Genomic DNA, 26,139 nt, shown 5'->3' on the forward strand with positions numbered 1-26,139 from the left:
GGTAATTCTTCTACAACAACACTTGATAATCAGTTGGTGTTGGAAATATAATTTTTGCATATATTGCCATAATGATTATGATAAAGTGAGGAAAAAAAATCTGTTCAGGTGACAGCCTGATTTTTGACAATTAAAACCCATAAAAGTATGAAAAATATGAAAAAGTATTTTCATTAGTTACAATTTAGTCCCTACTTTTACATGGCCCAAATTTAATTTTAGCTAGTTTATCATGATCTGGACTTTATCGTACATTCCTTCAAAACTAAGCTACAATCTTTTGATTTAATATAAATGTGTGTTTGCCGCTATTTTGAAATATTTATTATTAATAGCATACATTTATGTTATACCTTATAAATTTTCATAAATTCCATCATCCTATTAATAAATTCTGAAACACTGGTATGTAGAATATCATACTATGTTACTTTGTTGACATAATATCTCATTTTGTTGTTTTATTTTCATAATGAGCATGCCATTTCAATTTGTTTCCTATATCAATTGTGCATGATTCTTTAAAATTATTGAACATTTTTGTTTAGCATTGTGAAATTTGAATACTTAATAGGATATAAACAGCTGATATATGCAGTCACAATTTTGTATGAACATTTTTCATATCATCACAAAAGAAATTTGCCATTTACATTACCCTATTGCTTTTTTGAGGGCTTATTGGGTATTGATGAAAACTGTGTTTCAATACTACAATTTGTTTTCTTGTTAATTCTTATTCAAATAGGATTTTTCAGTTAAATAGTTTGAGTAACTTGACTAGTACATAGGTAATATTTTGGTGAGGTTTATTTAGTATGGCACATAGGGAGTATGAAATGTCATTCTTATTATTGAAACAAATGTATTTTTCTCCCTCAATGACAAATTTAGATTAGATTTTAAGCAAAGTAAATAGCATTATAGTTCACTATGAACAGCTGTATTTATTCAGCTGAAACAAAAATAATTTTTCATTTCAGTGCTTGCTATTAGGTATTCCTTCAATACATTTATTTTGTACCATTTTTCCCCTAAGGAATCATTGCCTAAAATAAATTAGATTCTCTCCTCTGAGCTCTATCTATATTAATTCTCAATGCAGATATATACAAAAGACAAACTTGCAAGATACATGGGTAAGTTCTTGCTGATCTATACAGTACTTTCATCATAATAGGTCATATTTTAGCTTCTGTATTTTTGACAAATAACCTCACTCTGGATAGCTCTGTCCATGGTTCTGAAATATCTCATGATATATGAGCATGTCTCACTGATAAATTCTAATGTCAGTCTATGTATGATGGTGATTCATCAGGTTGCAAAATGTATGCTCAAGAAATACATTGAATTTGGGAGTATCAAATTTAGAATGTTTTAAATTAACCTTTTTTTCCCTCTTCTTTATTGAAGCAGTTATCAATTATCTTCCAGATAATCAGAAATACCTAAAGTTTCCTTAGAGATTGTGATTCTATCAATAATTCAATTCAGCTTAATTTAATACATATTAAATATCTATTATCTATATGTCATTGAGTCAAAATCTGGGAATTATGTTCACTAATGATAGTTAAAATTATATTTTTTATTCTGTAAATATTTTGACAATCTACTATAGTTTGATGTTTTAAAAGCTAAATGGGAATAAGCATTAAAAATAATTACCACAGAAATATTATTTTGCAAAGCTAAGTTATTTGTCCACACCACTTGTATTTTATTATATCAGAGAATTTTTTAAATCATTCCAGTCCACGTTAAGTATATGAAGAATATGTACATATTTTTGATACATTAAAAGCATGAAGAAGTTAATTTGTTCTTGAAGCTAAAATAATTTTCTATATAATGAAATCAATAATTGCCCAGAGTGAAAAAAATTTTTAACAACTATAAAAGTTTTTCCCTCCCCTAAATTGTACCATTTTAATAAAATTAGCCTTTTTGGTGTTGCTTAATTTTTTTGTTCAAATTACTTAACCATTGAATATAAGAATAACTTTACTCTGTTCACACATCTTTAGGGAATAATTCTATTTAAAAGCACGTATTTTTGAATAAGAAATATCTATTACATATCAGTTTTGTATTTTTAGCTATATTTTAAAATGTAATCTTGCATTTTTTAAATTTCATAGTTTAGGAAAGTATTTCTTCATTTTTTTGGAAAGCACCTATTTACTAAATAATTTCTGCATTTTTATGTAGTTTAAATATAATATGTGTTTAGGATCACAATAACAAAGGGGAAAATGTTTTCAAAATTAAGTAACTTGGAAAAAGAACTTGTAAAAATGTGGCAGCATTTTCTGTTAAGCAAAATCTCTAAAACTGAGGTATAATTAATATTAAATTAAATATTTTTTAAATTCTGATATTGAATTTACATTGTTTGCATCCAGTAAGTAAATCTAGTCTTCATGATTCTGTGAGGGGAAAGGGGAAAAATATAACTCTGGGTCAGTACTCAAAATATATGGATTTTTAAAATATTCAAATTATATTGTGATTTTTAATACCATGGAAGGATAAGATGATTTATAAGATAATTTTGTGCATGAAATACAATTAAATTGCCCATGAAAAGTTTTTTCCCTCAGATTTCAGGACTCCATTATTGACAGAATGGTGTTTTTTAAATCCGCCGCTAAAAAGATTGTCAGATAGTATCTCTCTGAAATTGTTTTTATTTAGAAACAAAACAAGACAAAAGCAATTGATTTTAATCCAAAATGTATTTTCCTCATAAAAAAAGTTTCACATACTCACTGTGTCTACTCTACATAATCTGTCCATTTTGCTATACCATGTGCCAATTCAAGTTTATCTGGTCACTGCAAAAACTCTTGGCTAATATGTGTAATGCAACACAGTAGGAGGTATTGCTCAGTTCAACTACTCTTACATACTTAAAAAAAATACAGAAAATGTTCTTGTTCACTTGAGCTGTATTCCAGACAGAAAAGTCAAATGAAAGGTCTAGAAAATGAAGTTATTTTATTTGGTTGCCACAGTACCCATTGAAGCCAGTTAATTCAAATACTTTTTAAAATGCTGAACCCATACATGTTTCCATTCGTCAGCAGTAGCACTGATTAAGTCTAGACTTTTTTCTAAAGAATAATATTTCTATACCTTTTATTTAGCACAAAAGTAATCTTGTGCTTTTCTTCACACAAAGTAAGCTTTTTTTTTAAACCACCATTTCTAAGAAATATTTGTTGGCACACCTATGACAGTTGCTTTTACTTCAAGTGCTGTGCTTTTTTCTTTTCTTGCATCCCAAAGACTGATTAAAGGAGGATAAAGCTCACTGAATGCAAATGTTGGCTTCTGTAGGTAATTCCGTATATAGCTGTGTCCAGCATCACAGTTCATCTCCTGAGAGATGCAGCTGAAAAGACATATCACACTGATTACTCCCAGAAGACCTCCGAGGCAGGCAATAAAGGTAGTTATGTTATTCTTTTCATACCCTTTCAGGTTAAGATCCAATCCTTTTGTGGTGACATTAATACATTGTTTTTTATTTTGCTGGTAGATAGTTGGGATATCAATACAAATTTTATATTCTGTTGATGGATTCAAATGTGTAAGATTATATACCTTGACATCAGATGGTATTCGAGCACTTTGGGCAGCATGAGTATTTTCAGTTTTAACAAAAGCAGTCCACTTAACACTGGATTTAAGAATTTTAGAATTTGCTTTCCAAGATACCAGAACTGAATTAGACTGAACATCCTTTATTTTAATATTCAAAGATCCGTTATTATCCTGGGGGAAAGAACCATCAACTTTGATCATAATTGATTTTAAGTCAGCACCAACCAGGTTAGTTGCTATGCAAGTATATAAACCACCTTCCTTTGGAGTTATGTCACTTATATCTAATGTACCTTCAGAATGGACATAAAACCTGTCAGAAAGAGTATTAGGCAAGAGCTTGTGACCTGATGGTGTAATCCAATAGATTTCAGGCTCTGGCTCTGCTGTAGCTCGACAGTGTAATGAAACATAGCTCCCAGTTTCTAAATCCAGATTAGACGGAAAACTCTCAGGGGCAATCAGAGGGAGACAAATTTCCATCATTTCCCTGAAATGTACTTGCCGAACATTCTGACCCTGAAATTCAGGAGGGTCCACACAAAGGAGTGAATCGGGCTCCATCAGTCGAATGTTGGTTTTATTCATATTGATCCAGCGAATAACACAGTCACACCTGATGGGATTGCTGTGTATGCTGATTTCTTTGAGGTTAGGCAGGGACTCAATGGTTCCATGATACAGGGCACTGAGGGCATTACTGTTGAGCATGAGTGATTCAAGTTTGGGAAGTCTGTAAAATGCATTTGGATGGATGTATGATAATCTGGGATTATTAGTAGCTTCTATTTTTCTTAGATCTGGTAAATTGTCAATAGCAAGGCTATCTATAGAAATTAATTCCGGCATATTATTTATTCCCAACTCTTTTAGATGTAACATGTTGCTGAAATCTCCTCTTCTTATTCTATTAATAGGATTCTTATTTAGATCCAAAAATTTGAGGTTAATTACCTTTTGAAGAGCCTCATGGGGCACTTTAATAAATCTGTTATCATAAAATGAGATGCTTTCTAAATTGTCCAGGCCAACCAATGCATTATCTGGTATTTCGGTGAGGTTTATGCTAGCTATAACCAGACTGCGCAGATTGATAAGAGGCTTAAAGTTCATATCTTTGATTCTGATAATTGGATTTTCTCCAATCATGAGAATCTCTAGGTTTGGAATGGCTTCAAACCACTTACTGTTGATCATCTGCAATCTATTTGAATTGAGATGAAGTCGGAGAAGGTTATGTAGACCAATAAAGGCTCCAGGTGAAATGGTAGAAAGGAAGTTATGATTAATATAGAGTTCTTGTAAATTGTTTAGCCTGGACAGACATTTTTCAGGCAGCTCAGTAAGTTTATTTTCCTCCAGGTAGATGGAGAGAAGCTGAGGCATTTTTCTTGCATTAATATTGGTGACTGAGGATAAATTATTCTGAGATAAATCCAGGCCAGTAAGATTCACTGGAAAGTCTACCGAGTTCTCAATTTTTGCAATATTGTTGGTCTGTAGCAGTAGGATCTGTGTGTCAGCAGGCAATCTGTCCGGGAAATTAAAAAGACCTAAATCATTACAATCCACTGTAAGAGCCTCCATATAAATGGATCTTGGTGTAAACCAAGGTCTGATTTCACATGTACATGATGGTGGACAATCCACTTTTTTATCTATAGCTTGTACCAATGCAGTGAGAACTAGGCCAAGTAGCACCTGAATTTTGAGTGGCATGTCCTTCATCTTAGCTTCCAGTCTTCAGAAATATGATGGACCTTTAAACATTCCACAGCAGCTGCTGTTAGGTTCAATAATATCTGACTGATAAAAGAAATGCTTGCATTTGTCAAATGATAAATTCCAAAGAAATATAATGTTTGTCTTCCTGGAGAAAAGTGTCAAAGCTCCTATTGCATTGTCCAGAAATCCCATACATATTGGAGAACAGAAGGTCACTATTGCCTTGATGAGATACAATTGATAAGCTTTGTGAAGATGGAATATGTATAGATGGACATTGGAGATTAAGCAATTCATTTATTTAGGAGTAATTCATATCCCATGCTTGATTAGGGTCGGCAATAATGGTAGTGTGACCTACAATTTAAGCAAAGGAAATCATTAGTATTAAAAAAAAAAACCCAGCAGATTTTTACTTAATTTAGGCACCAAAGGAAAATTGTTATTATTTTGTAAATGATTGTTTCCTCTATGCTTGGACATTAACATTTTGTAGCTCTTTCCCCCCCTTACAACTCATATAGTTTTGGGTTTCTTTTGTTCTTAATTTCATATTCTGTTTTCTAGTTACTAACAACCTCTCTTTAGACGTGGCACAGGAAGTTTTAGACTTGATGTCAGCAGATGACTTAGAATCTTAGCATTAACAATTACTCACTCTAGGCCTCTGGACATGTCATTCACATCTCTGAACTTAGTTTCTTCATCTGTAAAATGTACATAATAATAATAACAATAATAATAATAAAAATAATATCATTTTCCTTGAAGAATTATTTGTTGTTGAGAAAAATAAAAATAAACTTTACATAATTTAACTAAATATAGAAATCAAAGATATTATTTCATTTGTATGAATATCTTATGTTGGCTCTTACATTATTCTATTTCTGGAAGATAGGAATACAAAGATAAAGCAAATTTATTCTTTTACCATTCTCAGGAGTTATCTCATAAAGTCATGAGTTTTTCACATATAGTGTATATTTATTATTGAAAAAACAGACTTCAAATAATGGATAAAGGAAGGCATGGGTTCAAATTGATTCATGCTACCCATACCACCAGTGTGACCATGGACAACTCATTTCAACTCTCATTCACCCAAGCAAATCTCCATGATTATGAATTACAAATATTTCTCTAGTGGTGAGATTTACATACCATACCTGTGACACTCCCTTTCTCAGCTCCAAGATTTGGAACCTATCACCATCAAAAACACTATCAAAAGACCTATCTTGATTCACCAAATAACAGTACTTGTTCCCTACTGAAATAACCTCATGTTTACTTTTTGTGTGTGTGTGTGTGTGTGTGTATGTATATTTGTACTTACACGTATGCATGTTGTCTGCTAAATAAAATGTTTATGCCTTGAGGGCAGGAACTATTTTTTTTTTGTAATCTCATTGTCTAGCTAAGTGCACATACTAGATTCTTAATAAATGCTATATTGGTTGATTTCTATGCTAAAGGGATCAAAGTAAATAATCCTTTCAATAGAAAACACAAAGCACACTGCCTGGCTCACAGCAAAAGTTAATACATGCTAATTTACTGGCTACAATTAAATAATCCTATTTTGTTTCAACTCAGCTTGCCAAACTGTGATGCTATTCTCTTAAGGGATGCCAGAGTTGTCCAGAGGCATATTTGTTCAGTGAATAAGCAATATTGACCTTCAATTAGCTTTTCTATTATTCTTTTCACAACTCTGCTTCAATAAAATTTTTATTCTCTAGTATTTTGAATAACTTTACCTAACATTTACAGAGCAATTTTCTGTTTGAAAAGTTTTTTTTTTAATTTATTGTCTCATAAAGTCATCACAACCATCTTATACTATTATCTCCATTTTATAGATGAAGAAATTGAGACTGTCCTAAGTGACTTGAGGTCACTTTTTGAGGTGTGATTTGAATTCAGGTCTTCCTAATTGCAAGTTTAACTCTCTAACCATAACATCACATGATACTGACCATCTCATCTCTTACCAGATATTGAAGTTCTACCTTTAAATACCTGGTTCCCACTGTAATTTAGTTTAATGCAATAAATCCTGATCTCTCTTCTGAATATGAGAGTCAATCTCTGGCTATTTACAGAAAAACCTTAATATCTCATGACCTTTGTGCCCCTAGATGTACCCCTCCTGAACTCACAATTTCTCTGTGACTCCATTGATGACAACATTTGTCTATTGTTCCCTAAAAAGACCATGACATCAAGGAGGTGATGTCATGAGAAGCATATGAATCAGATTTAAATGAGAGGTGCTATTGCTAAATCACTAGTCTCACTTTCTCCTTCAGAGTCATCTGGCTCCAGTGGTCAGATATGAATCAGGCCAACTGAAAACCTGAATGTGAGGTAATAAGACTTAAGTGACTTGTCAAGTATCTGAGGCTGGTTTGGAATTCCCATCCTTCTGATTTCAAGTCCAGTGCTCCATTCACTTTGCCACCTAGCTGCTCCCAATTCCATTGTTAACTCTGTGGTTAATTGTTTTCTGCTTTTCTCCTCCAGCTTTTTAAACTAAATCCATTACTAAATCCTGTCAACTATGACTTTGAAAAAGATCTTTTGTAAGCATTCTCCTCATTATATCCCCTGCCTTCATTATAATGTACACACTCATTACTATGTGCCTAACTTTGTCTCTTAACCTGTCTTTCTGCTTTTATTTTCTACCCCAGTCCTCTAATACATCTTTAGCATTGCCAGATCAGTATTTTCTGTGCATAAATTTGGTTGATCACTCTTCTACTCAAAAATTTTTGTCTATTAAGAAGACTCAAATTCCTTTATCTGGTGTTCAGATTCCTCTACATTTTTCTAGCATCTATCTTGTCCTTTTGAGGTCTTAATTCATTTTGCTCTTTGCATGAAATATAGTTCTGCCCTGTCCCAATGCATATATTTATTCATGCCTGAAATTTTTCTCCCCTTCTTTATCTGTCCATATGTTAAAGTACAACCAAAATGCCACCTGATCTCAGAAACACTGCCCACACCTAATTTCTCCCTCCTTTTCTCCTATACCACACACAATTCTGGGGTTGCACCATTCTTTAAGAATAAATATTAGTGACTGTCATCATATTTGTGCATTTGTCTTTTCTTTCTGTTAGACTCTGTGAATTATTTGACATGTTCTCAATATTATTCAAAGCAAAAATTGAGAGTAACCTCCAATTGTTTCATTTTTCCCTAAAGGCTGGTTTATATTATCAGCAATGAGCAAATGTCTTCATTATGTAAATAAAACAGACTTATATGCTCCTTCAAATAAATACTCATGTCTTTATAACAGAAACATGAGTAATCTGACACACATAACTGTAATTTCTATAGATGCTATGTTTGAAAAACAGCTTTTTGAGGCATACTATTTTAATCAGTCATACTGCTAAGAATTTTTGTTTTAACTAAACAACTTTTGGATCATTGTTGTAATAATTATGAGCTATTTTCATTCCAAAGTCTTTCCTGAAATAATGATATCAAGTAATAAACATTTTACTATATGCTTTTTCTCTTTTTTCTTCTCCTGAAAACATGGTGATGTAGGATTGCATAATTTATTAATATTGATAAATATATTTCAAAATGTAGCTATTATGGAGAGACAAAATAAATACTTTCATATCTTCAAAGAAACATCTTGAATCTATGTCATTTTCTCTAGAAATATGTAGATAAATAGAAAGGATTCTTCATTGAGTTTTTGATGTGTCCCAGGAATTGTGCTAAGTACTGGGAACACAAATAAAAAGCAAGCAAATTCCTGCCCTTTAACAGCTTTCACTCTTATGGGAGAAAGGAACATGTAAAGGGGAATTTATTCCTTTAAATAAATATCATATATAAAAGGGAGATGGAGAAAAGGCATAAGTATTTATGAAGCTATCATGAAGTGGAATGTCTTGTCTTTGGCTCCTATAAGATAAATAAAAGTTGACTTATAAAACATAAGGGAATAGAGGCAAAGTCAAGGGCTCCACTTGAGAATATATAGCCTAAGCAAAGGTAGCATTAATGGAGTTGACCAGACAGACTTAAGTTGAATTCTTATTCCATCATCAACTACCCATTCTACATTTTTAATTTGACTTGATATTCCATTGGTGTAGAGCTTCTTCCAGGAGGCTAACCTCTTTTTCTACTGATCAGCAGTTATTCTTAGTGAGTAGCCTGAGGTTGATTGTCTTGTCTATTCACAGGTAGGTAATTGAACCTAGGTAACTGCAACTGAGAATGATTTTCTTTCCACTTTGTCATAGAGCTATTCTTCCACAATTTAAATTGTATAAAGACTGACTTATCATTGTTGCTTGCAGCTGGCAGCTAGGAGGCACAGTGAATAGAGTACCAGTCCTAGAGACAAGAAGACCTGACATCAAATCCAGCCTTAGACACCTCCTACCTATGTGAGTCTGGGCAAGCCCCTTAACCTTCTTCCTTATCTATAAACTGAACTGGAGAAGAAAAAGTCCAACCACTCAAATATCTTTGACCAGAAAATCCCTAATTGGGTCAAGAAGAATCAAAGATATCACTAACCAAAAAAACAGCAACAATATAGGCTGAACTAACATTAGATCTTCCCATTTTCCTTTGTTACTTGGCACTGAGTTTTTAGCTATAAGAGAAACTGAGTTCCAGATAACTACTTGTTTTAGACTTGTAATAAGTGTTTTATTGAATTACAATTGCTGAAGTCAAGAAGTAAAGACTATTGTGTTCCTTGTCCACTTTCATATCTTCTTGATCTAAGTCAGAATCTTGTGCCTGATTATGTCTGATATACTCTTTAAAAGTTTCAAGTATTTCCTTTATTCTTGTTTAAAATCATTAATATCTTTATCTTATTAGCTTACAGCTTAAAGAACTCATTTAATTTTTTTGTTTTTGTTTTTTTTTAGGTTTTGCAAGGCAAATGGGGTTAAGTGGCTTGCCCAAGGCCACACAGCTAGGTAATTATTAAGTGTCTGAGACCGGATTTGAACCCAGGTACTCCTGACACCAAGGCCAGTACTTATCCACTATGCCACCTAGCCGCCCCTAGAACTCATTTAATTTTTAAAAATTGTGCCAAAGACGTATAATGTATACCCAGCTTGCCCAATTTATGTGTACCTACTATATATATGTACAGAGTATATAGATTTGCATTGTTACTAAAATGCAAATTAACTCAGTAAGGAAAAAAAAAAACCATTAAGGAACATCCAGCACTTAGCATGTTTGCTATGTTTACTAGGTGCTGGCTAAATGTTTAGTTATTGATTATTGATTCAGAAAATACATTTTATAACAATAGTGGAGTAAATTATAGGAAATAAGCTAAAATAGATTCTAATTCATTAGTCAAGAAAATAAATGCTTGATTTAAAAAAAACATTAGTTTTAGAGAAAAAGTATGTCTCTGAAATCTTCAATGATTAAATTTTGGCATGAGGGATAGTTCTATATTTGTAATCAGAAGACCTGAGTTAAAGTCATCTCTGTCAACTACTACAATTTTTTGAATCCTTTTTACAAAATGTGTTTCTATCTCTTTATTGTATTTTCTTTAATTAGAAATTTCCTTGACACCTGGATCTATTCCTAGAAGCAATTAGGACCAAATATAGACTAGTTATCCAATAACTATCTTTGATTAATATTTTCATTACAAGAAGATCCTTATTGCTTATGGGTTCCAAAGGGACTGTGATAGCTGTCAGCAGTCCATTAACTTGGAAGGAAAAAAGGACATTTTTATTTTCACTAATCCTTAGTTTCTTCCATAATTTACGTTTTAAAACCTAAAAAACAAAACAAAACAAACAAAAAAAGGGGGGGCAGCTAGGTGGCGTAGTGGATAAAGCACTGGCCCTGGAGTCAGGAGCACCTGGGTTCAAATCCGGTCTCAGACACTAAAATAACTAACTAGCTGTGCGGACTTGGGCAAGCCACTTAACCCCATTTGCCTTGCAAAAACTTAAAAAAACAAAACATAATTTATGGTTTTTATGTATTTTAAAATTTAACTTTGAGAAGAGGTCCATACATTTTACTAGACTTCTCGAGGCCCCCATGACACAAAATATATTAAGAACTCTGGATAAAAGAATGTCAGATTATCTCAAAAGTTTTAAATTTTCATTTGTGTATCAGGGTGGCTAGTTGTGACCTCATGCTTGATAGGTTGAATGAGGATGCTAGGAATACTGACTGAGAAGAGCTTTCCATGTCAATCTAGAAAACCATGATATTTCTTGGAAGATCATTTTGGACTTTTCTCATAGCAATTCAGAATATTGGTTATTTTTCTGCCTTTGGAGATTAATTTTCAGTCCATGAATGAAGTATAAATTAGGTGAGCTGAAATGAAAAGATAATTGTAATTGTTTTATAAAATAGAAGTTTTGTACTCAGCAACTTATGATTTTGCAAGATATCATTTCCTTCAGTTTTAGAAATGTTATCATCATTAATGATTATAAACTTTTACATTAGCATAGAATGTTATTCTAGTTATTATATCAGTGATATTTCTATCCACATTTTTGCAAAGAGTTTAATATACCCTAGGAGAAATTTAACATAAAACACAAATGCAGCTAGAAAATTTGTTTTTCTATTCCTGTGCCGTTTAGATGAAATGATTATTTAAAATCTATCATTTGATTTCAGTAAAACTGAATAAATCATTTTTTAAGTCAAAGTAGATTTCCTGTTGAAAGTTGAAATGCTAAAAATATAAAATTGGAAGGTTTATTTTGTAGACTTGAATTCAAAGTAGTTAGAAAAGAATGGTTATTTAAAAGAACAATTAGGTCGGAAGTACCTGAGTTTAAATCTGGTCCCAGATACCCTGATCAAGGAAGGAAGCAAGGAAGGAAAACAGGAAAGAAAGCAGGAAGGGAGAGGGGTGGGGGGGTAAGGAAGGAAGGAAGAACAATCAAAGAGGGAATTAGACAAAGAAAAAGGAGCATTTAATGAAAATTAATGCATGCCACCAGTTTTCATGTCATCTAAATCAATTAATTTTGAATGATGTGGTTCTCTTCACGATCTAGCTCCTTTATTCATTATTTCAGAAGATCCTGTCACTCCATTTTCTTATTTTCATAGTCAACTGGTGTTATCATATCATATTAAAAGAATATCAAATTAGACTTTGATAAAAGGATAGGAAGCCAATGTTGATAAATTTTCTACTATTATTAAATATACTTGTAAGTCTGTGTAAATGACATACAAATCAGACTCAGCAACAAAATAAATGTCATATACATGATCATTGTTTTAAAAGATGTTTAGTATTCCTATAAAATTGCTATATTTTAATATTACTCCAAATTTCTGTTGCAATTGAAATCATCTTATTAAAAAAACTGCATTCTGAATTCTGGAAATGCTTGACAAGTAAAGTGAAAACTTTTTGATTTAGAAATTTCAGATACTAATGGGAAATGCATAAGAAAAAAAAGGAAAGCAGAACAATTCATCTTGTTCATTCAGAACAATGTAGTAAAAATTTGCTAAATGTTCCACAAAGTATATAGTAAAAATAATTTTCATTTATATGAAGAGTAAATCAGATGATGAGTATTCTTCATGATCTATTAAATATGATTTTCTCTTTTTGATCTTTGAAATAGATGGCTAAGATTTTTTGTCTTTTGCTATTATTATGTAAAAAATGGCTAATGGGATGGAACAAGAAAAGTAACTGTTCACTGACTTAGCCTTGTAGGCAATGTAATATGCTTTTTGATGTTATCTATTTGTGCAAATCTTACTGAATTTGAAGTCTTTGGGTAAATTATTAAAGTTCTTTTAAATATGGTGTGTGTGTGTGTGTGTGTGTGTGTGTGTGTGTGTGTGTGTGTGGAGAGAGAGAGAGAGAGAGAGAGAGAGAGAGAGAGAGAGAGGCCATATCATATTTAGCTGCTTTAACTATGTCCTGGGGAGTTTTTGATTTTTGACCATAAGAGTACTACTTTTCTTAAAAAACGGTGTCCAGTTTCATTTGATTGGTCTCTTTTATATGCACTCCTACTCACCAAGGGGCATCACCACATTTAGGGATTGATGTTGCCTACAGAATATGAATACCCGACATTGTTTCTCATCATTGGAGTAACAGACGTCGAAGAACAGTTTCAGAAAGACAAAAAGGGAAAAAATATATTAGATTTTGCAATCTTTTTTTTCCACTTCAGTGGTCAGACTGAACCATAAAAGTGGAAATGTAGCAGTTACACTGCAGTGGACCCTACTGGCAAAAGGGAAAAGAGTTCACTTCACAAGGACCAATTTAGAGGTGGAAGTACTTTCAAAACACAGCTGCTCCTACAAAGCTGCCTTTCAGATTTGTTCATAGAAGAACGTCTCTTAATTTCTGCCATCACAATCATTTCAGAACTTTTTCTGGATAACAGCCCTTACCACAATGTTGTCTGAAAAAAGAGGAAAAAGCCATTTTGTACTTTTTTTATATATCTTCCTTTGTGTGCATCATTGTGAAACATTAAACATTTCAGAATAGAATATGAAGACAGACGTTTTATGTCATGTATTTTATTCTGGTCATCATTAAACATGTTCAGCTAAATTCCCATTTTTATCATTGGGAATTTTCTTTTTTTCCTTCTTTTTTGATCATACTCTTTTTATTGAGCAGTTAGTATAGAGAATTAGATCTTTAACACATTTTCAAGCTGATGAAATCTTTGGTTAAAGGAAATACTATTTTTGTTCACATAACTCTCATTCTCTCTTCTCTGAATTTTTTTTTCAGAAATAATTTTACTCAGTATGCCAATCCAAATTGTGGCCACTGCCTGTTACTACTACTACTACTACTAATGACATTCCCAAAGGGAATAAATTATGAGTAAGGGGTAAATTTTTTTAAATTAAAGTTGGGAGAGGTGATAGGAATGATATTAACAGTAGAATACTCTTAAAATAAATGAATGCATATATATATATATATATGTATATTTTCATTAAACTACCTTGTTTCCCTTGATTAAAATCTTGTCCTAAAAAAGATTAACAATAACTAATTTTCCAGTATGAGCGTTCATTTCAAATGCTTGGCTTGATAGTTTTAAGAAAATCCAGTTGTGCATTTTCTCAGTATTGAAGCTATCTAATTCATAATATCATGAAGTTAGGTATGGAAGGATCATCTAAGTCAATCTTATCATTTTACAGCTGAGAAGCTAGTCCCCTAGAGTTTGTCACTTGCCCAAGATCATAAAAATAATAAGTGGCAGGGCCAGTGTTCAGATCCTACATCTCTGAATTTGAATCCAGCACACTTTTCACTACACTTAAAGCAAAAAGAAAGTTTTATTAGATGACATTAAAGGTTATTTTAGTGGAAATATTAGTAAATTTTCACAACCTATTAAGATGCATCTCAGTGCAATGCATTTATTATATCGTATTCAATAATCACAATGGTGGATATAGAATATCAAATTTATTAGCTAATGGATAAATGTTTATTGTTGTTCATTAAGAATCAAGTTTATTTTCTAATAGGTTTTAAATATATTTTAAAACTATAGCACCACAAATCTGTCAGTTTGATTCAAGTACTATTAGACAAGGTAGAGTTTAAAAGATATTTTTTTCCTTTGAGTTTGTGAGATCCATTGTTCTGTGTAATATGTCTACTAACTGAATAAGATTATTTCGTGGTATAAGATATGATTTAAAAGGGAAGAATAGTTTCCTTAATTCCTATGTCTATTTTTATTTGTGAATTTTTCACTATATATCTTTTCTTTCTCTTTTTTGGCTCCTAGACCTAAATTTTGCCTGAGGGACAGCCAAAGGCTTGAAATGTTTTATATGACAGGAAGACAAGATAAAGTCTCATGTTAGAGGCCATTACAAGAAAGCAACATTAGGAATTCTCATATGATACTGAAAACCTGTTAATTTGTTTGTATTCTATCTAGTTATCTGAAAATGAAAATGATTCACAGAAACAGTTAAATATTTAAGTTATCTATGGGAAATATTGCCTTCTATTACTTAAAAAGATTTATTTTTCAATTCTCTCAAGCAGCAATGATTCAAATTTCCTTTGTCATATTTCCCAAACCTTGGAAGACATGACAAAAAGGCCAAGAAAATGAAGTGCATAAAGAAAGGAGAATTCACTTCAGTGCTTGAAATCTAATGTTTTTAATCATAATTTTTCAACACCAGATCAAAAGGCACATCAGCACATTCTGTCATAGAATTTAGATCTGTAGAGAATGTTATAGATGATCTAGTCAGCATACTCATTTTAGAGATAAAGGAAAATGAGGTTCAAAGATATTACAGAATTAATTTTGGGTAGGAATGGGACTAGGACCCAGTCCTTTAAGCCCATCCATTGTCTTTTTCACTTTTTTTTTAAAGATATTAAAAGGATTGGAAAGATTTTTTTCCTCCAAAAAAAATCAGTGTAAAAGAGATATTATGTTAGTTGGCCTAAATAGAGTAACTAATGAAGACAAGATGTTGCCATGACTACATTAAGTTCAATTTTCTTCTGTAGCAAATTGCTAGCAGAATACACTTGTGAAAAATTTGGATTTACTTTTCCCATTATCTAATTTTATATTCCCTTGTTGTAAAATTCAGGCTTTTTTTAAGGCTTCATATCCCTTGGGTATTGTTGACTATTTGAATGAATGCCATACCATAATAGTTATAGTAAATGAGTTGACTTAAAGATCATTTACTTTTTCCTTGATATTAAATTTGGGAGAAATCCATATTTTTTCTTCCTTCCAAGTTGTGGAATTTGAATTTATTATTCTTAAGAAAATACTTTGTGTTAACTTTATAGAATAGTCTGACAGGTGTGATTCTTAAATGGTGACAAATTAAAAACTGGAAATTTAAGAGAAAAGAATTTCAACTAAACAATTTTATATTGATATTTCATTATTTTATAAAATAACCATAAAATCATATATCTGATTTCATTTTCCCTCAATTTATTAATATGTACCTAACTTTCTAGTTTCTTGTATTAAATAGACTTGGAACATTACATTTTAATCATGTAATTTGAATAAGTCATTTAAAACAATTTTTGTTTAGTTATGCAACTATTCTGATAAAACTAAGTTTGTAGTCATGTTTATACACAAAAAAGAATAAATTTGTTAAACATTCAAAAAGTCACTTTATCAAATATGAAAATACATAGCTGGTATCATAAATTATTGAGACTAACTAGTTTCTTTGGTCACATTAATTAATTGCTAAGCTTTTCTTCTTTTGCCAATTCAAAAAGTAAACTTGCTTATTTGCATTAAAATCTAAGACCTCATCAGAATACTTCTGGCAACAAATATAAATATTTGGTGAATTTTATTTCCTGTTTTTTAATAGTTTTTCAACTTTGGTTTGGAAAGTTCATTAACAACCCTATCATGTTGGGTGGTCCTTTGTCTTGTGGTTTATAGCAGTACATAGGCAAGAATTTGGATATGTATGAATGGATCAAGTCTGCATTGTTAGAATTCATATTCATGAGGTCTTAGATCTGTTAGCATACTGGAGATTCACTCCAGGGAGAAAAAGAGAGAGTTGGATAACTCCAGAAGTTCTTCACAAATGGCATACTTTGGGCTCTACTTTAATGTCAAAGATAGTCCACAAGATCACCTTGGAATTGAGTGAACTTGTAATGAACTTTAGGACCAATTAAGAATATACTTCAGTTTTCATATCACTTTCCATTCCTGAATCTGCAATAGGTTATATTTACAATACTTCTAAAAAATGAATCTAAACCCCCCCCCCACTTCTCAGGGAATTATGTTGGGAGGCAAAATTATCTAAAGGTTCATTAATAATAAAAATGTCATGGATAATAATGCTTATTATTATTATTTAATTTTAGGCATCCTAACCATTACGAATAGAACTTTATTGTATGTGGGATTTGAAGATTTCAAAGAAAGTGGACAGCAGTTGTTGCTTGACATTTAAAAAAAGTAATATTAACTTAGCATTGCTTCTTTAAAAGAAGCTAGGGAGGAACTTTGCTCATTTTTTTCTGTTTTAATCAAATGGTTTTATCATTGTTAACAATAGTAGCTAATGTTATATAACATTCTAACGTATATAAAACACTTCATATATGTCATCTCATTTATCTTTATCAATTCCCTGTGAAGTAGAATGTATTATCTTCCTCATTTTACAATTGAAGAAATGAAAGCTGAGAGATTAAATGGCTTCCCAGGTATCACACAACCAGTGGGCAACTGAGGTAGGATTAGAATTTAGTTCTCCCATCCTCTGAATACAGCATTCTATTCAACTTCCTCATTATATTCTTATGATGCAGACATTTTGTTCATTTGGATTTGAACAGACAGTATTTTGGTTTAGAAAAAAAGCTTTGGGCTAAGGGTCAGAAAAAATGAGTAATTCAGTTGCTAGCAAAATCACTATGTGACTAGAATGGGTCAAGAAATCTTCATTGCCTCATCTCCAAATTGAAAGTATCATCTCATTTGGTAATCTTTAAGTCAATCAAAAACCGTTTTGTGTATTGTCTTAACATCCAAGAATACCAATACAAAGAACAGAGCTCTCTCTAACATTTTGATAAGAGAGAAAACAGGTACACACACACATACTCAGGCATATATTTGTATACACATATGTGCATAGGCAAATATATGTATATAAAAATTATATAAAGTCATTAATTAGAAGGTAGGTAGTTAAGGAGGGCAATGATAGTTGAGGTGATCAATAAAGTTTTCACATAGATCCTCTGTAGTTCTAACATTTGGTAATTCTATGAATTCTTATTTAAATAATCACTTGAAAGAATCTTCACATTAGTAAAGTCTTTGTTGTTTTCGTTTAATTTTTCAGTTGTTTTCTGTCCTCACTGTACAGTTTACTTGCTCTGAGTTTTGAAATTTATATATATCAGAACATATACACATATACACACAATAACAAAAAATGGATATCAACCTTTATAACTGGTTTCCTTTGAGATCCTCTGTATCTTATTACATGCATTTAAAAAACTTGATTCTGGGTAGAAATCCTTAGGTCTTCCCAAACTGCCAAGGAATTTAACGCAAAAAACTGTTTAAAACTCTTCTTAAAGATACTTGTTAGCCTCTGATTTTATTTTAGTTTTCTGAAACTGCTAGCTTTTTTCCTGTGATTAATTTATGTATTAATTTGTGTTTTACACAAAATATTTCTCTCTCTCTCTCTCTCTCTCTCTCTCTCTCTCTCTCTCTCTCTCTCTCTCTCTCTCTCTCTCTCTCTCTCTCTCCCTCTCCCTCCCTCCCTCCCTCCTCTTTTTCCCAATCCTCTCCCTCTCAATTTTCTACTAGTTCTCTCTCAACCTTTGAAACTTCAGTTTCTACAATAACAAAAGGAGGTACTTGGACTAGATTACGATATATGTTCCTTACACCTTTAATTCTTTGAATGAATTGGGTTCAAGTCCCACTTTTGGTACAGAGTGAATGCAATACTGGGCAAGTCATTTAACCTCTTGGTGTTTTAAGCATCTTTCTGTGACTAATGATTTTGGAGAAGGTGCTAACATCAGAGGGAATTTTCTGTGTTAATGAAATCTCAGATTCAGTTCCTACCAATATTCCATCTTGATAGTCCTACTGTGAGTAAAAGACATTCTTACAGAAATGTCAATTGTTATTATTGATAATATCAGGACATATTTTAGCAGAAGAAGGGAAACACAACTTTAAAGTTAAGGAATAAAATGAATTGTATCAAAGGTTTAGATAGATATAAATATTAACCTTCAAAAGAATATCTCATGTTTTATTACTCTTCATAGTTTGCAAAATGTTTTCCTCACAACAGTTCTGCAACATCAATAGAGATGACCTTAATGACCTAATGCAAGAGGAACTGAAAACTCTTTCTTGGTTGCTGACTCTACTATTAGAATTGAAAGTATGATATTGCCAAGATCCATGAGAGAAACAGATTTGGATTTAGATTTCTAACGAAGGCATTTATATCTTTGTGGTATTTACAATTACACAGCAGAAATTAGTCATTTATAATTGTCTTTGTAGGGGTAGGAAAATGGAAGTCCAGATCTTGGCAATGTTTCATATCAATTGGAGTGATTTTTGCATGCTTATGAATCACCAGCTTGGGGATATACTGTCATTTTTAATTATGAAAAGCATTTTGATTTGTATTTCTTTTTAATTATAGTTTTTGCTCAACTGAGCACTTCATTAATAACATTACATATAAAGTTGATTTTTGTACATGATTAGCAAAACAAATGATATTTCCAAACCCAAACTCATCCTTCCATCTTATATGTTGTCTTTGAATGAATATATTAATATTCAATGTAATAGGGAACACTAAAAGTCATTATAGTATTATGGTAGCTTATTCAGTTTGATTCAAGAAGTCAAAGGATTTAAATTGCATGATTTACTTATTTTTACTTTCTTTCATTTTTCACTTGTTATTTACTATTTTTGTGGTGCCAACCATTAGCCATCTGTTACAGGGTAAAAAATAACTATTCATTCAATTTTTTCAACACAGACTTATCCTCTATTTCAATGTAAAATTTTTCTTTTCAAATGGGGAAACTGAGGCACATTAAATGCTTTATGTTGTAAGAGATATATGGAATAAATTGGGACTCATTACCTATTTTTAGTATTCAGGTTATGACATTACAATGGAATTTAAAGTGCATGACCTTTAGGTCACAGTTTTGTTTACTATCTTATGAGTTGAGGTAAGCCATATGACCACCCTGATCCTCAGTTTTCTTAGCTATAAAATTTGATTGGTCTTAGGATCCCCAAGTTCCCTCCCAGTTTTAAATTTTAATTATTCTATTCTTGAAACAAACACAATTAAATAGATCAATTTACATATCTAAGATTTCCTTTTTGAACAAAAATTGTGAAGTGCCCAAAATCATATTGCCAATGTAGCTTCAAAGATTTTCTACCTATTGCTATGTATATTCCTTAACATGCTTTGCACAAGGTAGGAGGCAATATTGACCTATATGTTAGATTATTCCTAGATGTAGAAGGAGCAATATCTTAGAAACCCATGGAAGTTTTGAAGATTTTCTTAGATTTATCTATTAGGGTAGGTTTTGATATCTTTCAAAGTCCTGCATTTAGATGTATGAATATTTGATTCATTTGACAAAATTGGTGTGGATGGTATTGCATAATTTGGATTGTTTTCAATAGAATGATTTCTAAGTACATAGAAAAAGTTTAACTCTTTTGACTTCATCTTTTTTCCTCCTCTTTTTTTCCTTCTTGATTGATTCTGTCAGGTAATATTTTGTAATTGGAAAAATGAACTCTATATTAAGAAAAATAGTAGACTGCATGCAATATGGTATCCTGCCTAAAACCAACATTGTTGCTTAATTCTAATTTTTGCATATGAAATGCACATGAAGAGGTTAATTACAATTAATTAAAATTTGATTAAAGAGGAAAAATTAATTCTCCATATCTGATCAGCCTTAGGTAAGCATAATGATTTCTACACAGTGATATAGTAGATGACTTGTCCCTTAAATGAATACCCTCCTATAGCAACATTAGTATTTTTAAAAATTGCTTTCAACTAAATTTCTTGATTTGGAAAAAAAACTCTTCCAGTGTGACAATTTACAAAGTTTACATTACATCTCTCAGCACAATAATTTGGATATTCATGACTCACACATACCTAACCTGAGTCATAAGGCATTTCTGGTATAACACTTTGAGGAAAATAATTAAATGATTTTAAATTTATTTTTCACTCCACATTTTCATTTCAGTTAGGCAAATGCCTTAAATCATTGAGAACAAAATGCAACTTCATTTTGTAATTAAAAGAACATAATAAAAATTTAACAGCAGTCTCAACAACAGCAAGAAAAGATTTCCATATGAGCTGCATGTCAAATTTTGTCTGTGCCTCATTACTTTCCATGGAATGTGGAATAGTTTTATGGGACTACATGGAAGTTATATATATATATATATATATATATATATATATATATATATCGATATAGATATAGATATAGATATAGATATATATTAGATATAGATATAGATATATATTAGATATAGATATAGATATACTTATAGATATAGATTACCAAAAATGTATTGTTTTTTTCTTTTACTTGTGCCCCTAAGTAAATATTTTCTAACTATTTCCGGGAGAAATATTTTTATGAAACAAAATTGTATCCCAGGACAAATAACATTGAAAATGTCTTCATCACATTTTGTCTTAATTGAGTAGTTCTGTTCGACAACAAAAAATTATTGACTTTTGAAGAAGAATCAGAAGCCTGTTGACAATCAATTGAATGGTGATATAGAACTAAAAAAATATTTTAGTTGCAACATTTTTAGAGAGAAGTAGAAATTACATCTGAGAAGTATTATTCTGAAAAGATAGAGTAGATAGTCTCTGAATGGGTTCCTTCAAGTTTAGTAAAAGCTACAAATTTGGCATGCAGCTTTAAAAATAAAATGCTATTACTAACTAGTCTATTTTCCATTTATTTATTATTTTTTATTTAATTAGGTTAAATACAAATGCACATAGAAACCTATCAAATAAGTTCATTTGGTCAAGGAGTGTATTTGAATTAAAATTTTAACAAGGCCATGGAAAGATCACATCTACTCTGTAAGAAGACTATCTACTTTCAAATATATTCAAATATTTTGCATTTAAATTTTGTAAGTGTGATGTATTTATATGTTTGTACAAATCTTAAAGTATTTTTAGTAAAAATTACTTCGGTCAAAGGAAATCTGATTTTTCTCATAGTACTCTCAAAATTCACATGCAAACATGATCTTATGAACTTATTTAATTATGTTTTTAAGTGTAGTTAACCTAATTAAAACACATCTTATTATTCTCACCCTTAGTTGAAAAGAAAGGGAAAATATTCATGAGAGTAAGAAGAAGTGACCTAGATTTAAGAGGAATATGATTCTAGCACATTGTTCTCGTATAATTTTACAATTTCCTTCTCTATCTAGAGTCTGAGAAACTGGATTCCAAAGTTTTGTTCTACTACTTGCTCTCTGTGTGACTTTGGTCAAGTGAAACAACCTTTTTGAGTCATAGTTACTTGACCTGTAAAATGAAAAGTTCAATAATATGACTATTAAGATCTCTTCTAACATTAAATTCAAGATCTTATTAAAACACCCAACTATTCTTCAATTTTAATTTGAAAGTGAAGGTTGACTTTTACTGAGGTTGATATTTTCTGTATTCTCCACCAAAGGTATTAATGGCAACAACTTCCATACTTAGTTTTTCATGCTTTTATTTCTCATTTATATATTATAAACTATGACTTTTGCAGTCTCTCTCAACAAGAATATTATTAAGCATATGTCATAGAGGCTATGGAGAACACGTTAAAATGGTATTACAACTCAAATCCTACTGATAATCCTAAAGCATAAATAATGAAATAGTATTTATAAAATTCCAAAATGTCACACAAGAACAAAAGTTCTTGGAGGAAGTTTTAGACTTTTGCAAATTTTTATTTGTAGAATTTCAGTAAATGTACTGGATACTCATGACTTCTAATTTTCTTAAAGGATGATTTGATGTGGAAAAGTCAACCATGTGGCACAGCAGATAGAATACAGGATTTAAGAGTACAAAACTGGCCTTGGGCATTAACTAATTGTATTACTGGGCAATTCATTTAATCTCCTCTGTATTATAATAATAGCACTATCTCTTAGAGTTGTTTTGAGGATTAAATGAGATAATTTAGGTACTAAGCATTAGTGACTTGAGGTGGGTTCTATGACTTGGGAGGCAGAAACAGTATCAAAGTCAGAATTTGCTGTGTGTATGAACCTAACAGAGGTAGCCATGCACATTGACATCGTTGAAGTAGCTAGACTGACAGACTCTCCCAGTGATTTTTCAGATAGTTAAAATCAATATTAGCAATGCTAAATAACTTATACACATACAAGAAAGGTTTCATCTAGATGATAAGAAATGAGCATATATAGTAAAAGGGTCTACAAATATTGCACAAATATTCAAAGAAATAGTTACAGCATGAGCTTATTGTACATATGTACTCAACCAAGTTTGTGAGGGATTGCAAAGTCTGAGGTGGGGCAGAACTGCCTCATCTTCCCTGTATTTCAAACCTAAATACAAAAAAAAAATCAGCTATTTTTATCTATGAAAATATCTGGAATCATACCAAAATTTCATATGACATAGATCAGTGAGCAAAAACTAGTATTTATTTTTCTCATTATTATATTTTACTTTTCATGCTATCAGGGGAATTTCTGCCTCCTCTGCTTCACCTGATAATGCAACCTTGTCCAGCAATTATTTGGGACTTAATAAATTTTTGTCTCTAGATTTTTGGGGATGCTGAGGACTAAATCTTTCTTGTTATATCAATTGTTTTGGAATTTGAAGTCCTGTTTTCAAATTTCTACTGTTATTTATTTTGTAATCTTGAGTAAAATTTTAAAACTTTCTTCTTTATTTCTTCATTTATAAAATTAAGGGATTATAGTCTAAATCTGAATTCTTTGGGGCCATGAACTTGTTTGAAAAATATTTCAATATAATTGTTTTCTTTTGTGATTCCACATATTTATTTTGTGTATTTAAAAACATGATCTTGACATTGCTAAAAAAGATAAAAAAACACACATAAACACAAACACACTCACACACACACACACACACACACACACACACACACACACACACACACACACACACACACACACGTTAATTTCAGGTTATATGAACTAGATGATCTCTCTAAGACCCTTCTAGTTTTAAGTCCCAGGCCTATTTTGATACTAATTCTATTCATTGGCAGTTCTACTTAGTCATTTAACTGAAAATAATCCAGCTAATCAATATTTTTGGAGTCCTAGAGAGACAGTAGTTTAGTGTGTAGAGATCTGATCTTAGAATCAGGACATTGTGGGTTCAAGTTTCAACCCTGATGTCGAATGGTTTACTGACCAAAGAAGTTTAACATTTAGTAACTTGGACACCTAAGTCTCTAAACTACTAAGCATATTAAATCAATTAATAGTAGTACATTTAGTATCCTTAGGGGTTCCTTACATCAACAGCATCACAAATATTAGTAAAATAAAAAAAATGCAAAGCTTCTGTTTGTTTTGTTGAAGCATGTTTTAGTAGTTTTAAAAAAAGCAGGAAGGAAAGGACAAGTTAGGGGTAGAGATGAGAAGAAAAACACAAGAATAGTGCTTATATCTCTGTGATATAGTAGTTCAGATGCAGCTTGAATAAATGGCCCTATAATTAAGCATGTTTTAGATACATTAAAATTATACTTTAATTGCCAATTTCTTCACATATTTGCATGAATTTAATCTGAGTTCATCATTAAGGCAAAATGAAACAGAAAATAACCAATCTTTAATCAGGTCCTTTATTCCATAGACTAATAGAGGTTAATTCTTCCCCTCAAATTTGTGGAACTTTAATGATTTGGCCTCCAAAAAACAAAATCAGGACAAAGTTGGAACCTAGAAAATATGTTTGAAAAACTGGAAGTTGAATGTGAGCCATTAACTTTTCTGTAATTGAGAGCCAGTGGAGAGTACATTTTGTTTGTAATTTGGATAAAAAAGTTAAAAAACTTTCTAGAACCCAGATTTTTAGTGGGTCTGCCTATAATACACTGCACTACTATACTGGAAACATCTATAACAAATGTAAGAAATCATCTTTCAAGAATAATTTTCCTTATTAATTTGAAAATTATAAAAATAAAAAATAATTATTGTTGGGATTTTCCAATGAGAATATGAAGGACTCATTTGCTGTTTTGTATCCTGTGCAATAAATGCCGTTCTATAACTCAGGCTCAATTCTTAAGTGAACATTTCTCATTTTATCCACTAAAAACACAGTTCAATTCCATCCAGTGAGGCTGCTATTACATTATGCAAAAGTCAGAACTTCTCCTAACTTGAACAGATAGTCAGGAATATACTCCTTAAATTATCTATAGGCTGTATTTATAATAAGGAATTCTTCCCACAGGTTACATGGTAACTAGTTCCCACCTAGTAAAGCTTCACAATATGGGTGAGAACTAGGACCCTAAGGAAAAGAAAGTGCATTTTTGCAACTCAGTTTGAAGTAATTCTTAGCACTCTAGATTGAGAACTCACTTTATGAAGGCCACCCATTTAGCCAAGTGCAATTTCCAGAAAATAACTTTGAGTGGGCATGTATCCAAAACCTCACTATGCCCATTCTTGTAAAATATCCAAGAGTTTATTTTAATGTTTGCAAGAAATTACATTAACTATTAACATTCAATGAGAAATTCAGAGAAATCAAAAGCTTGGATCCCTTTTATTACATTACAGATGTATTTTCTTTTTGTGTTATATGCTCAAATAATTGAATATAATATATACATTTTGTCATTCTTAGATAACTACTTGAGTCCCTCCAAATGATGAAAATACTATGGGGGCCTCAATACTTTAATTCATTCCCTTATCTCATTCTTATGTTAAATAAAGCATAATTACTAGGCAATTCATTAGGTTCCTTTTATTGAAATACATTTGCATGTCTGGATGCATGAAGAAGTCAAGATTTGAAACTTGCAGATCAAGAAAAAATTTGATCATAAGTTTTACTGACTTTTCAATTTTATTTAAGTGTTTTAGATATGAAATTAATGTTAATTAG

At 31.4% G+C, this 26,139-nt stretch overlaps 1 protein-coding gene across 2 annotated transcripts in view; it reads right to left on the reverse strand.

The window, feature by feature from the left end:
• Positions 1-2,673: 2,673 nt before the first annotated feature.
• LRRN3 (leucine rich repeat neuronal 3) overlaps positions 2,674-26,139 on the reverse strand; it is a 55,422-nt gene continuing 31,956 nt past the window's right edge. The window contains exons 1-2 of one of the 2 annotated variants that reach the window (XM_074193900.1): positions 7,335-7,526; positions 2,674-5,694 (exon numbers count right to left, since the gene is read on the reverse strand). In XM_074193900.1, the coding sequence (XP_074050001.1) occupies positions 3,214-5,340 (2,127 nt within the window). In that variant the 5' untranslated portion in view covers positions 5,341-5,694; positions 7,335-7,526 and the 3' untranslated portion in view covers positions 2,674-3,213. Of the gene's footprint in view, positions 5,695-7,334; positions 7,527-26,139 lie in introns of those variants that run through there. The other variant, XM_074193899.1, reaches the window with a different exon arrangement.

The sequence above is a fragment of the Macrotis lagotis genome, chromosome 7 (genome assembly GCF_037893015.1).
Source record: "Macrotis lagotis isolate mMagLag1 chromosome 7, bilby.v1.9.chrom.fasta, whole genome shotgun sequence".
In the NCBI taxonomy this organism is placed as follows: domain Eukaryota; kingdom Metazoa; phylum Chordata; class Mammalia; order Peramelemorphia; family Peramelidae; genus Macrotis; species Macrotis lagotis.